Source organism: Hirundo rustica, chromosome W, assembly GCF_015227805.2.
Source record: "Hirundo rustica isolate bHirRus1 chromosome W, bHirRus1.pri.v3, whole genome shotgun sequence".
Lineage (NCBI taxonomy): Eukaryota > Metazoa > Chordata > Aves > Passeriformes > Hirundinidae > Hirundo > Hirundo rustica.
In genome coordinates, this window is record NC_053487.1 from 9,220,513 (window position 1) to 9,234,832 (window position 14,320).

At 39.3% G+C, this 14,320-nt stretch overlaps 1 protein-coding gene across 8 annotated transcripts in view; it reads left to right on the forward strand.

Annotated features, from left to right (window-relative positions):
• Window positions 1-14,320, forward strand: part of LOC120764827 (chromodomain-helicase-DNA-binding protein 1-like) — a 109,590-nt gene that overhangs the window by 57,876 nt on the left and 37,394 nt on the right. For 7 of the 8 annotated variants that reach the window (XM_040088884.2, XM_040088886.2, XM_040088889.2 and 4 more), the window contains 7 exons: window positions 1,853-1,954; window positions 3,230-3,297; window positions 6,210-6,359; window positions 6,656-6,909; window positions 11,575-11,800; window positions 12,683-12,783; window positions 13,810-13,988. In XM_040088884.2, the coding sequence (XP_039944818.1) occupies window positions 1,853-1,954; window positions 3,230-3,297; window positions 6,210-6,359; window positions 6,656-6,909; window positions 11,575-11,800; window positions 12,683-12,783; window positions 13,810-13,988 (1,080 nt within the window). The remainder of the gene's footprint in view (window positions 1-1,852; window positions 1,955-3,229; window positions 3,298-6,209; window positions 6,360-6,655; window positions 6,910-11,574; window positions 11,801-12,682; window positions 12,784-13,809; window positions 13,989-14,320) is intronic. The other variant, XM_040088888.2, reaches the window with a different exon arrangement.

Consider the following 14,320-nt stretch of genomic DNA (forward strand, 5'->3'; position numbering starts at 1 on the left):
TTTAGAAAAAAAAAGTGGTGCCTAGAAATCTCTTCAATGCAATGGATGAGTTACCTCAGTTCTCATCTGTTCCTCTATGCAATATGGTCTTAATTTGGATGATATGATATGATGATATGATATGATATGATATGATATGATATGATATGATTTACATGAAGAGTAGTAAAGTATTTCCTACTGTAAGATTCAGAGGCTGTTAAGGATGCTTTTTTGTGTTTGTGTTTTGGGTTTTTTTGTTCATATTCATATTCATGGTTTTGATACTGTCTCTCACAGTATCCTTCTGGTTAAAATGTCCAGCATACAGCTAGACAAGTCCATAAAATGATGGGTGAATAATTGGCTGATGGGTTGGACTCACAGTTGTAGTAAATGGAATTACATCAGGCTGGTGACCAGACATTAGTAGGGTTCTTCAGGGCTCAATATGCGGGTCCTTTCTCTTCAATGTTTTTATAAATTATCTTGGCGCAGGAATTGAATGTACATTAAGTTTGCCAACAATACTAAACCAGGAGGAGCTGTTGACTCCCTCAGGGGTAGAGGCCTTATAGAGAGATCTGAATAGACTAGAAAACTGGGCAATCACCAACTGTGTGAAATTTAATCAGACCAAATGCCAGATTCTGCACCTGGGACAGAGTAATCCTGGGTATACATGCAAATTGGGGAACAAGCAGCTGGAGAGCAGTGCTGTAGAAAGAGATCTGGGGATTTGGGTTGATGACAAGTTGAATATGAGTCAACAGTATGCCCTAGGAGCCAAAAGGGCCAACTGTGCCCTGGGGTGCATTGCTAGCTGGTCAAGAGAGGTGATTGTCCTGCCATGCACTGCCCTGGTGTGGCCCCGCCTCGAGTAATGTGTGCAGTTTTGGGCACCTCAATATATGAAAAACATCAAACTATTAGAATCACAGAATATTCTGAGTTGGAAGGGACCCACAAGGATCATCGAGTCCAACTCTTAAGAGAATGTCTCGTACAGGGATTGAGCCTTGGGGTTATTAGCACCATGCTCTAACCAACTGAGTGTCCAAAGGATTATGAACAAGATGGTGAAAGGTCTTGAGGGCAAGACTTACAAGGAGTGGCTGAAGTCACTTGGCTTGTTCAGCTTGGAGAAGTGAAGGTTGAGGGGTGACCTCATGGCAGTCTACAACTTCCTCACGAGGGGACATGGAGGGGGAGGTGCTGATGTCCTCTCTCTGGTGACCAGGTCAAGAAAATAGAGTGCAGCTGCATCAGGGGAAGTTCAGATTGTACATTAGGAAAAAGTTCTTCACTGAGAGGATGATTGGTCATGGGAACAGGCTCTCCAGGGAAGTGGTCATTGCACCAAACCTGTCAGAGTTCAAGGAGTATCTGGATGACACTCTTATTCATGTGATTTAGTTTAAGGTAGTCCTGCAAGGAGCAGGGAGTTGGATTCAATCCATATGGGTCCCTTCCAACACGAGATATTCTATGATTGTGTGTACTTCAGTATTGCCATATGAAGCAAAAATAGATCAGCAGTGGCCTGGAAGGACCTATCTAGATCAGTTTAAAATTTTACTTAAAAAAAAAAAAAATAGTTATCTCAATAATAGAGGCCTGCACAACTGTTGTTATACTTAGTGTACAAATTGTGCCAATAATTCTTGTATAACATTCCTTTCTACAGAAGTCTCACTACTTTAAAATGCTATCCAGTATTATTAATGCATGCGGCATTTTGTAGTGAGTTTTTTATTAATAATGAAATTGAGATTCGTCTTAGTAGTGATGCTGCTCAGCTTAAGAAAAGTATGTGGTAAACTTTAAAGTTTCAGTAGGTTTAAATTACTCTTGTATCTGAATTCCAATTCAGTTTTGGAAGTCCAGTCCAAGTATACTTGCTGTGCAGAAATCAGCAGTGCTCAAGAAGCAACAACAGCAGAAGGAAGCCTCATCAGACAGTGGTTCAGAAGAGGTGAATAACATATAAGTTAGTAAATAAAATGTAAAAATGCATTTCTCATTACCCTATATTTTAGAATAAAATTAAGTAGAGCCAAGTTCTGTTCTCTCTGTGTTTAAGTCTGGTTTTAGTCTATAAAAGTAATGTTCGAATAACTGACACATTTATGAGGAACCATGGGGGGGAACATTTACTTGCATGTTTTCAGGTGAGTGGTGTCAAAATGATAGCAGTTTAGATTGATATCTTCAGCTAGATATTCTGTGATGTATGGACAAATTTTTCAAGTCACGTTGTATTAAATTTCATTGTATTTTTTCCTTCCGAGTTCCATAAAGACAGTTAAAAATACTAAAAAATTTTCCACTGTTGTTTCTATATAAAGGTAGCTGCTGAAGTTTTCAAAAACACTATGGAGTAGAAAGCTAGATTTTTGCAACTTTTGTAACATTTATAAAAGAATTCGTCTTTTAAGAACCATACTTCAATTTCAGAGATTTTTAAAACCTAAACCATAGGCTCAACAAAAATTGACTTTGTGCAGTATGAATATCTTTTAAAGGCACTAATGACTGTGAATTAGAATTTATGTGAAAGCAGAATTTCATATTTCCTTCATTATTAAAAAAAAAGCATTGTAATCACAAGTCATCATTACTCTGTGTGTCTCAGATCTAGCTGCTCATCATTAAAACTGAACACAGGTGTTAATTATATATAGTTAAAATATTATTTTGTAGCTCTTGCTTTTTTGGGGTAAAAATTATTTAACTTAATCTCTATGAGATCGGTTTTAGGAAAATAATTTTAAGAGGGTTCATCGATTTATTTATTATTTTTTGTTTAGGAGTGGAGAGAGAAGAAACATACATGCTATTCTAACAATTTTCTTAGTGGTATTTAAATGTGAAAGTATATGAAAGGTGAGACAGCTTTCAAAGGGCAAGAGGTTTTATTAGGCTTTTGATACAACCTTCGCCTTGATTTATTAACTTTCAGCAGTCTAAACTGACTGTATGTAGGCACAATGATTATATTATAAAACAGTTTTTTGTAGTGGTTTCTAGAGTTCTGATGACATAGTATGTTTTAGATGGAGAAATATGAAATCAATAGCAATCCTGATCTTATTCAGTATCAGTAGGTACACTGAGGGAGGTGAAGAGGATAAGATGTGAAGAATAGGATTTCAGTTTGAAAGTGGGAGCTGAATTATCTTTTTAATACTAAAAATACTTCATTCTTTTTGTGGTAATGAATCGTGTATATTCTTTTCTTCATCTGCAGGGTTCATCGAACAGTGAAGATTCTGCAGATGACTCTTCCAGTGAAACCAAGAAGAAAAAACACAGAGAGTAAGTTGTTTTTCATAAATAATATAATTTTTTGTTATGGCGACATAATGCTTATAATTAGCCAGTCTTAATTTCTCTGCACTTGAAATACAGTCTTGCGCTTCTCAATTTTGATTAACATTTTGAAATACTTTAAAATAAATACTCTGAAAGCAGTATATATAGATCTTAAAGGTATTTTCCAACATCAATTATTCTATATTTCTATGATATCACTATTCATTTCTGAGGAAAAGAGACTGTATTGACTACAATGTTATTGAAAAACATTCATCACCACTTTTTATTTTTAAAATAGTCTTATTTCTGGCATGTTTTTGAGCTGAAGGTCCTCTCTGAAAATTATTGAAGAAATAGGAAATTACTTGATTAGGTTGTCTCAGATAAAATTTTAATTGGAATCCCATAGTTAATGCCAAATTTTTAAGCACTTTAGAGACAACCTTTCCCCTCCAATTATTACAGGCTTGACAGTAATAAAGCATCTTGGCTAGTCAATAAATCTAAGTTGAAATTGAGCTGATTTTAAGCTGTAAATGAAATAGTTTGTGAAAAAGGTTATACCTTCTCATTGGTAGTGACCTCTTGTGTGTGGGAGGGGTGTTTTTGTTTTTGTTTTGTTTGTAATTTTGTGGGGTTTGTTTGTTTGTTGTTGTGTTGTTTCATATTTTTTTAATGAACAGTATATAGAAATTGAATTGTTTTCTCATTCCTCTTCTCCAGTTAATTGAATCATCTCAGTATTCAGGGTTGTCAATATAATATCTTCAAGAAAGGAGGGGGGGGGCAAAAAGAGCCTGTTATGCAAAATAGTACTTCTCGAGTGAAGTGTCATCCTGTCTTTTGTTTCTTAAGAATGTGATTAAATCTAATAATATAATCTATTACAGGAAAGATAGTTTAGAAATTAGTAACCAAATAACCCCATATATCCAGTGCTTCAATTTTGATTTATACCTGTTTTGAACAAGTATGTTTGCAGCTGTTATCTGACATGCAGAGCTCATTTCTATATATAAACCTACTACAGGATCCAAGCTGTACAGAGTGTGGTGTTCTATATGTTGTCTATATCTCCAAATAAATACAAGTTGTATATTTGCATAGGGGTGAGGGAGTTGGTTGGTTTGGGGTGGGATTTTTTTTTCAGTTTTTATTGGAGAGAGAGGTTGTTATTTGGGTGCTTTTTAATTTACAGCTTACAGAAAAAAATCTTATGAGACAGATGATTCTGTAGTATTTCCAAGGCACACAGATGCATTGGCCACAATGAAAATGTAATATGAGAGCCACTGCATATTTAATTGAAAGAAATGTCAGAGCCCTGATTCTTAGGTTTACTCATCTGAAATGGAATGCAAAGGTCTTTGAATAATATTTTACTTTTGAAGGACATTAGTACTATTTGATCATCTTTGACAAAGACCCCCTAAGACTGGTAATAGTATAAAGATTTGGCAGCCTTTCAAAAATGCATGCCAGATTTTTCTTCCACCCCCATACAAGCAATTAAGATGAAATTTCTCTGTACAGTCTGAGGTAAGATACTGTTGATCAGTGGGTACATCTTTCCTCTTGCAGAGTAGAATATCTCAGCTAAGCAAGAGAACAGAGATTCGGCCACTGGGAGTCACAAGTGGCTTACTCATATCTTGCATGAGTGTTAAGCACTGAATTGGAAGCTCAGTTGGGGCTTTTGGGAGCCAGTGCCTCTGATTGCCATGGTTGAAGTTTTCCTGTGTGTTTCTCAGTCTGATTCTGTATTATTTTTTTCCTGTGCTGAAGTTGTTAATTATTCACATGAGGCACAGGGGATATAGCTATTTGAGAATTTTGGATTTTGCAAAATATAATGTTATGGTTTTTATGACAAGCTGTGTCCGGTTGTGTCCCCGCTCCGGGTGGGAGCTGACCCCCAGCTAGCTCAGGTCAACACAGACACAAAGTTTCCAGTTCGTTTTGGCTTCTCGGCTTAGCAGCTGGACCCAAAGGTGACAGTCAACAGCAGCAGAAGAGAAAAGGCTGGCTCTCAGCTTAGCAGGTTAAAAGATGTTTATTAGCAGAGATCTCCAAGCTCCGAGGCGAGCGGCTGAGAGCTTCCAGGCTGAGAACCCAGCGGCTGAGAGAGCCTCTTCCTCCCTCCTACCCCCTATAAGCGGGGGAGGGTCCCAGGGAGGATACAACAAGACAACAAATCAGGGGATTCAGGGGGTAACAAGGTGTGCCCACCCCCAAGCTTCAGACCACTAAAATCCAGAGCTAAAGGAATTTCCCCCAGGCTACCTATCACCTGAAGCTCTCTCACGGAGATTTCACAATCCGGGAGGGACCCCGGGAGTGATTGACAAGCTGCCCCAGAGAGGGGGGTTGGGGCAGAGGGGATGTTACATGTCATGTGAGGTATGGGATGATTGACACAAAACACCTTATTATACAGACAACACAAAAGGGATACAGAATTGGGGATACAGTGAAACGAACCATAACATAAACTTCTTACAAAAATCTAATAAAACAGTTCTGCACCACCACAACAAGCATAGGTAAGTTCCAGTAAATATGTATCTTTCCAACTAAAGTTATTAAGGATGTCAGGTTTATTCATGTCAAAATAACTCAATTATTAAAGATGCATTTTATACAGAAATCCATATTTTTGGTTTGATTTGTTCTTTACTTCTGTCTCTTGATAAAATAATTCAATTCCCTTTGAACCCACTTGGTATTTTTACCTGTTATCCATCCATGATAATTTTCTGTCATTCCAGCTGAAATGACTATTATAACATTTTTATTTCTGTGAAGAATGTTGAAATTAAAGCAGCAAGCCTGTGGTGAATGCTTGATTTAAAAATAAACACCCCCCCCCGAAAACTAATGCAAGTTACTATTTTGTTTCTCAATATGTACAGTGAAGACTGGCAAATGTCTGGGTCAGGATCAGTATCAGGAACTAGTTCTGATTCTGAATCAGAGGAAGATAGAGAGAAAAGCAGTTGTGAAGATAGTGAATCTGACTATGAGCCAGAAAACAAAGTCAAAAGCCGGAAACCTCCAAGCAGGTAAGAAGGTCTTGCATTTTAGCTACTCTGGTACTATTTCTATTTTGTAATCAAGTACTGTACTACTATACAGGCAAATGAAAACATTAATATTTATTACAGAACTTGAAGACTTTTTTTAATCTACAAAAGATATTATCATACCAGTGGTTTGTGTTGAATACCTCTTTCCTGTCTGCTCCAACTGAAATTGGTGTAACTGAGCAGTCATGAAAAATATGTATTCAGAAACAAATAAAGAAGGCTTATAACTGTGTTGAAATTCCACTATTGTGTTGTGTCTTATTGCCTTCAAGAATTGAGCCAAAAAGTGGCAAAAAGATTGCAGGACAGAAAAAGAGGCAGCTGGATTCATCGGACGATGATGACTATGACAAGAGAGGATCTCGTCGCCAGGCAACAGTCAATGTTAGTTACAAAGAAGCTGAAGAAACCAAGACAGATTCTGACGACTTGTTGGAAGTTTGTGGAGAAGATGTCCCACAGCCTGAAGAAGATGAATTTGAAACTATAGAGAAGTTTATGGATAGTCGAATTGGCCGAAAAGGAGGTAATTTTGTTATCAGTGTCCTTAAGATGCTGCACAGTATTGTGGTGCAATGTCAACAACAATTATTCTTAGCTGTAGGTAACCTGTAATGTTTGTAAAGAAGTTTTAAAATACCAGAAAGTAATCTTATTTTGTTTTTTATACTCATAGGGATGTTTCTTTTGTAAGCCTTATAAAATAAAACATAGAGCAACTTAAGTAACTAAAGAAGTGGTCACAGGACCAAGCCTGACAGAGCTCAAGAAGTGTTTGGACAATACTCTTAGGCATATGGTGTGACTCTTGGGGTTGGGCCAGGAGTTGGACTCAATGATCCTTGTGGGTCCCTTCCAACTCATCATATTCTGTGATTCTGTGAAAGAGAAAAATTGAAGTGGAATATCTCTCAAATGCATAGCATTCTGTTACATCACTATTTGTACAGTTTACTGATATTTGATAGGTATAAACTCTATATAGGAGGGTGAAGAGAAAATGGAATGAATACGAGAGCTAACCAGTAGCCTGAATGATGAAGGATGATGTTAGGAAGGCTGAACCATTGAGATTCTGATTTCAGTTATTTATTTTCAAATAGTCCCAATACAGTGCAATGGATGGTGGAATATAAAATTTCAGTGATGTGCTTGCATGTGCATTTCTAGAATTAATTTTATGGATGATGGTAGGGGTTTCATATTTCCAACAGCTGATGAGATGCAATGTCCTGATTGTGTGTTGCTTCTTTTTTTCCCAGTGTATTCTTACTCTAGCCCCTTACTCTAATGCAGTGTCACCGCTGTGTTAAAAACCTTTTGGACTAGGCTTCTTATATTTTACATGCCTTTTACTATTGCAGTGCTCTGTTTCTATATCTGTCCCCTGCATCTGGTTAGGTCCACTTCCTTATTTGGCTCTCCTCACAGAAATGAGCTTGTTTCTTGCTGCTAGCATCCTTCAGCTGTAATACTGACTGTATTTAATTAAAAATTACCCCACATAAGATTCTGAAGATGGGGGGGAGTAGTAAAACGAATTTAGGGAGAAATAGTTCAAGAGCAGCCCATCCCAAAGAGCAGGAAGTCAGGCAAAATTGCCAGTAGGCCTGTATAGATAAACAAGGAGCTCTTGGCAAAACTCAAAACCAAAGAGGAGGTATAGGGAAGGTGGAATACAGAGACGCTATCAAAGCATGCAGAGACACAGTCAGGAAAGCCAAAGTCCGCTTGGAATTGAATCTCGCAAGGGTTGTCAAAGACAGCAACAGAGGACTCTATAGGCAACAAAAGGAAGACTAAGGAAAATATGGACATACTACTGAATGACAGGATAACACAGGACATGGAAAAGGCTGAGGTACTGAATGCTTTATTCATCTCAGTCTTTACTATCAAGACCAGTCTTCAGGAATCCCTGGTCCCCAATATCAGGGAGGGAAATCTGGAACAAGGAATATGTACCCTTGGTGGAAGATGATCAGGCCAGGGAATACTTAGGCAAACTGGACATACATAAGTCCATGGGCCCTGATGGAATGCACCCATGAGTACTGAGGGAGCTGGCAGATGTCACTGCAAGGCCACTCAATAATTTTTGATCATGGCAACTGGGAGAAGTGCCTGAGGACTGGAGGAAAGCAAATGTCATAGAATTATAGAATGGTTTGGGTTGGAAAATACCTTCAAAGTTCATCTATTCCAATCCCCCTGCAATGAGCAGGGACATCTTCAACTAGATCAGGTTGCTCAGAGCCCTGTTTAACCTGACCTTGAATGTTTCCAGGGATGGGGTATCCACCACCTCTTTGGGCAACCCATGCCAGTGTTTCACCACCCTTGTCATAAAAATTTCTTCCTTATATCTAGTCTAAATTTCCCTTCTTTTAGTTTAAAACCGTTACCCCTTTGTCCTATGGCAACAGGCCCCATGCAACTAAGCCCCACACAGCTGCTCACTCACTTTCCCCTGTGGGATGGGGGAGAGTATCAGAAAAATAAAAAAGGTGAGAAAATTCATGGGTTGAGATAAAGGCAGTTTAATAAGGAAAGCAAAAACTGCACACATAAGCAAAGCAAAACAAGCAATTCATTCACTACTTTCCATTGGCAGGCAGGTGAGGTGTTCAATCATAGCCAGGAAAGCAGGGGCCCATCATGCATAATGGTTACTTGGGAAGACAAACCACCTTTCCCAACTTCTTGTGCACCCACAGCCTACTCCCTGGTGTGGTGGTGTGAGAAACAGCAAAGGCTTTGACTCTGTGTAAGCCCTGCTCAGCAATAACTAAAACATCCCTCATATATCAGCACTGTTTCTATCACAAATTCAAAACATAGCCCCATACTGGCTATTATATAAAGAAAATTAATTCTATCCCAACCAAAGCAGAAAGCCCTACTAAAAAGTTTGTCCCTATCTTTTTTAGAAGTCTCCTTTAAATATTGAAAGACCACAATAAAGTGGAGTCTTATCCATGCTGAACAACCCCAATTCTCTCAGCCTGTCATTATAGGAGAGGCGCTCCAGCACTCTGATCATTTTCATGACCCTCTTCTGGACATGCTGCAACAGGTCCATGTATTTCTTGTTCTGAGGACTCCAGAACTGGACACAGTACTCTAGGTGGGGTATCACCAGTGGGGAGTAGAGGGGCAGAATCACTTCCCTCGACCTGTTGGCCGCACTTCTTTTGATGCAGCCCAGGATACGGTTGGCTTTTTGGGTTCTGATAGCACATTGCTGGCTCATGTCCAGCCTTTTATCTACAAGTACTCCGAAGTCCTTCTCCACAGGGCTGCTCTCAATCCCTTCATCCCCCAGCCTGTATTGATACCAGAGATTGCCTTAACCCAGGTGCCAGACCTTGCACTTGGCCTTGTTGAATCGCATGAGGTTCCCATGGGCCTACTTCTTGAGCTTGTCCAGGTCCCTCTGGATGGCATCCCATCCTTCAGGTGTGTCAACAGCACCACTCAGCTTGGTGTTGTCTGCAAACTTGCTGAGGATGCACTCAATCACTTAATCTATGTCATTGATGAAGATATTAAATAACATTGGTCCCAATATGGACACAAGAGACACCACTTGTCACTGATCTCCATCTGAAAATATACTTCCCTCTAGCCACCCCCCGGCTCTCGCTAGCTCAGTTATTCAGGGGTTTTAGGGAAATATATTTCAGAGAGACAGAACAGAGATTTCAAAAGAGTGGTTCTCACCCCCAGCTTCCGTCCAGGCTTTATTCTCGATGTGATGTTCCAGGAGGCCGAGGAGAGAGAGAGAGAACCAGGAAGAAACAGGGGTATATCTAGTTTTGGGCCAAGGAAAGATATTGGCCCTGAGCCAATAGGGTCAGGAGTAGGTATGATAGGGAAAAAGGGTTGAACTACATAGCACAGGTTTCAGGGGGACTCTGAGGGGAAAAACCATTCCTCAGAGGAACACAACATCCATCCAGACATGGAGCCAATTCCTTATCCATGAAATAGTACACCAATTTAGAGAGAAGGATGTTGCAGGAGACCATGTCAAAGGCTGTATAGAAGTCCAGATAAATGATATCTGTAGCCCTTCCTTTGTCCCCTGATGGAGTCACTCCATCATAGAAGGCCACTAGATTGGTCATGCAGGACTTGCCCTTTGTGAAGCCGTGCTGGCTTTCCCAAATCACGTCCCTGTCCTCCATATGCCTTAGCACAGCTTCTAAGAGGATCTGTTCTGTGGTCTTCCTGGGCACAGAGGTGAGGCTGACAGCTCGGTAGATTCCAGGGTCCTCCTTTCTACCCTTTTTAAAGATGGGTGCAATGTTTTCCTTTTTCCACTTACCTGGGACTTCACCTGACTGCCATGAATTTTTGAATATTATGGAGAGTGGCTTAGCAACTACATCAGCCAATTCCCTCAGGACTCTGGGGTACATCTCATCAGGTCTCAAAGACTTATTTATGTTCAGATTCCTCAGGTGGTCTTGAACCTGATCTTCCCTTACAATAGGAGAGACTTTGCCTCATCAGTTCCTGCCTTGACTGAGGAAAAAAAGTTATTTAGTACCTCATCCTTCTACTCATCTGTTGTTACCAGTTTGCATGTTGGAGTTGTCCAGAGAGGTGGTGGAGTTTCCCTCCTTGGAGATATTCAGAAGCTATCTGGACATAGTCTTGGGCAACTGGATCTAGGTGATCTTGTTTGAGCATAGAGGTTGGACTAATGACCTCCAGAAGTCCCATCCAACCTCAACCATTCTTTGATTCTGTAAATTTTATTTATGGCATCCATAGTAATAATTGAATAGTAGGCTATTGAAGTCTCAAGGCTGATTAAGCACAATTCCCAATATCTGTTATATTCTCAGAGATGAGAAGGACATAGTAAAGATGACAGCAAGCATTGTTAGTGGAGCATTCTCTCAGGATCATTAGAAAGACTAGGAATACTAAGAAAATTCTCATGAGAAGATATACTATAGGTTAGATGCAGTGTTTTTTCGTTGCTTTCTTTGAATCTTGTTGGTATACTTGTGCATGAGTTAATATAGCTACATCATAATTCTTCAGAAAAGAAGACTGACATAAGCATTGTAGATATAATTAATCAAGTTGTATCTTCATATAAGAGCATCACAAATTGCTTTCTGCAGTGTGTTTTTTTACTGGTGCATCGAGCCTTATGGTGTGGTTTCTTTATTAGCCACTGGTGCTGCAACCACCATCTATGCAGTTGAGGCAGATGGTGACCCAAATACTGGGTTTGAAAAGTCAAAAGAGCCAGGAGAAATACAGTATCTTATTAAATGGAAAGGCTGGTCACACATCCATAATACATGGGAAACTGAGGAAACACTGAAGCAACAAAATGTTAAAGGGATGAAGAAACTGGACAACTACAAGAAAAAGGATCAGGAAACAAAACGCTGGTGAGTATTTTTATAACGATTTCCATATTGTATATTTTTGTAACAATATAGATGTTTTTAAGTGCCTGTACAACAGGAAGACAAAAGCTCTAAAGTTTAAACTTTCCTAACACCTTATGATCCTGTAAGATTCTGAGCACACCAACTTTATTTGTGCAAGTGACAATACTCACATCTTGTAAAATCAGGGCTTTAAGGAAGCAGCTTCTGCACCTAGATTTTAATATGTCTGTTGTAATGAAGTTTTAACAAGTGGGTGGTGGGTTTTCTGGTTTTGTTTTAAATCTTAACTTTTACTAATTTTGTCATTGTATTTTGATCAGAGTTCTTTGGGAATTGCTGCAGAGATTAGAAAAAAATCAGAAATGGCTAAAGCACTCAAAACATTACAGCATTTAGTTTTCTTGGCTCAAACTTCTGTCAAAGCCTCAGAACCAAGAAATGAAAAAAATCCTTACATTTTAGTGCTATGTTATGGTATTCCAGTTTATTAGTATGTTTAATATAATCTATGAACAGTGGTGGAATTTTTAGTGACTCGTAAGATAGATTCTTATAGTGAGCCATCTGTGCTGTTCTGTGAAAATGCCATGTGCAGTACACTGCTGTATTGAAAACAGTTATTGTAAATTATCTGCATGACTAGTATAAGACGTAGCTGATAGTAATTTCTCTTTATAAGCTTCCTCAGTCATCAGTGATAATGTACCTAGGCCAGATGCAACACTTTTATAGCAGGAATTCCAGAGTTGTAGCTTCTCCAAAGAAGCTCTCTAAGCAGCATTCCTATGGTTCTTACATTCAGAGCTTTAAAATTGCCAGATTTTCTTAGTTTTAGAACTGTACAATGTAGTAAGTGCTGCAAATGAATTCCCATTTCAGGCTGAAAAATGCTTCTCCAGAAGATGTGGAATACTATAACTGCCAGCAGGAACTTACAGATGATCTACATAAACAGTATCAAATAGTGGAGAGGATAATTGGTACGTGACAAACTTCCAGATAGAAAACAGTGTTGAGAATATTACAAGTTTATTGCTTGCATGTTGAATATATAGTTAAGAAATTTAGGTTATTAATATCCCTAGAAGCTTAAGGCAAAACCAAATCTTTGATGAAGAGAAATGTTATCATACTGTCTTTGCTGTGTGTCTTGGTTTGAAAGACAGGTATCTGCTTGGGAGAGGCGGGGCCTCTCTAGGAATGGGGAACTCCAATCCCTTCCCTCCAAGTTATTATAATTTAGAAGATTAAAGAGGCTTTTCAGTCAGAGCTATGGGGAAAGGAATAACAGTTATTTACTAGTAAATATAACAGGACAAACAAACAACAACTACAGCAATAATAATAAACAGAACCAAGAACCTCAAGGGGCTTTGTTTCACAAGCCCAGGGCAGTCTGAACTCTTGGGACCCTGAGAGCACCAAGCCGAAACGGTGGGAAAACTCTGGGGCTGATGACTGGAAATGGTGGGTTGTCCCCAGCAGACAGGGGGAATGTCCCGGCAGGCAAAGTGAGCAGTGCTGAAGAAGCCGTGACGGCTGGACCGGGGCTGACCCACCTCCAGCAGGGCAGACGAGGAGCTTCGAATTCCTGGGCACATGAGCAGATGTTGGACGATGGTGGAATTCCCAGGACCAGACCCTCCGTTAACAGTGGACTCTTCATGCAGCCAGCAGTTGCTCGACCGTCCTCTCCAATGCCGAGTGCAGGAAGAAGAGCACACTCAGCTTCCGGAGCACTGAGCTTTTCCCTCCCCCAAACTTAAGTGATCTTCCCCCACCCTCATCACTTCTTTTGTGTGGGTCAAGCACCCTCTAAGCATCAGTATTTAGTCTCTTAGCAACTTATGGGCGGGAAAAATTCTATAGGGAAAGAAAGAAAACAAAACCAAACCTAACCCCCAACACTGTGTAACTAGTTCATGTTGTCTTATCACCTAAAATGAGTGCTTTCTTAAAATACAGAAAGAAAATACTGATCTGGTATCTCTGATGCATTTCTGCAGCTCATTCAAACCAGAAATCAGCAGCTGGTTATCCAGATTACTATTGCAAATGGCAAGGTCTGCCTTACTCAGAATGTAGCTGGGAAGACGGTGCTCTCATTGCCAAAAAATTTCAGACATGTATTGATGAGTATTTTAGCAGAAACCAATCCAAGACTACTCCATTTAAAGACTGCAAGGTGAGTATGTAATTTTAATGGATTTATCCAGTTGCAATAATTTTTTAAAAACTGATCTATTTTATGCATTCAAAAATGCATGTTATAAAATATTTTTGAATGCTGTCCAGAACGGTAATAGTGATAGCTATATTTATATATGTAGGAAGTATTACTATTAAGAGTAGACTTTGGTGTCCCTGCCCATGGCAGGGGGGTTGGAACTAGATATTTTTTAAGGTCCCTTCCAACCCAACCCATTCTATGATTCTATATTTGCTCCTACTTATTTTATTGCCATTCAAAGATGGAATTGTTTATTACTTTAATTTGTTTTAAAAGTAACCTTTGTG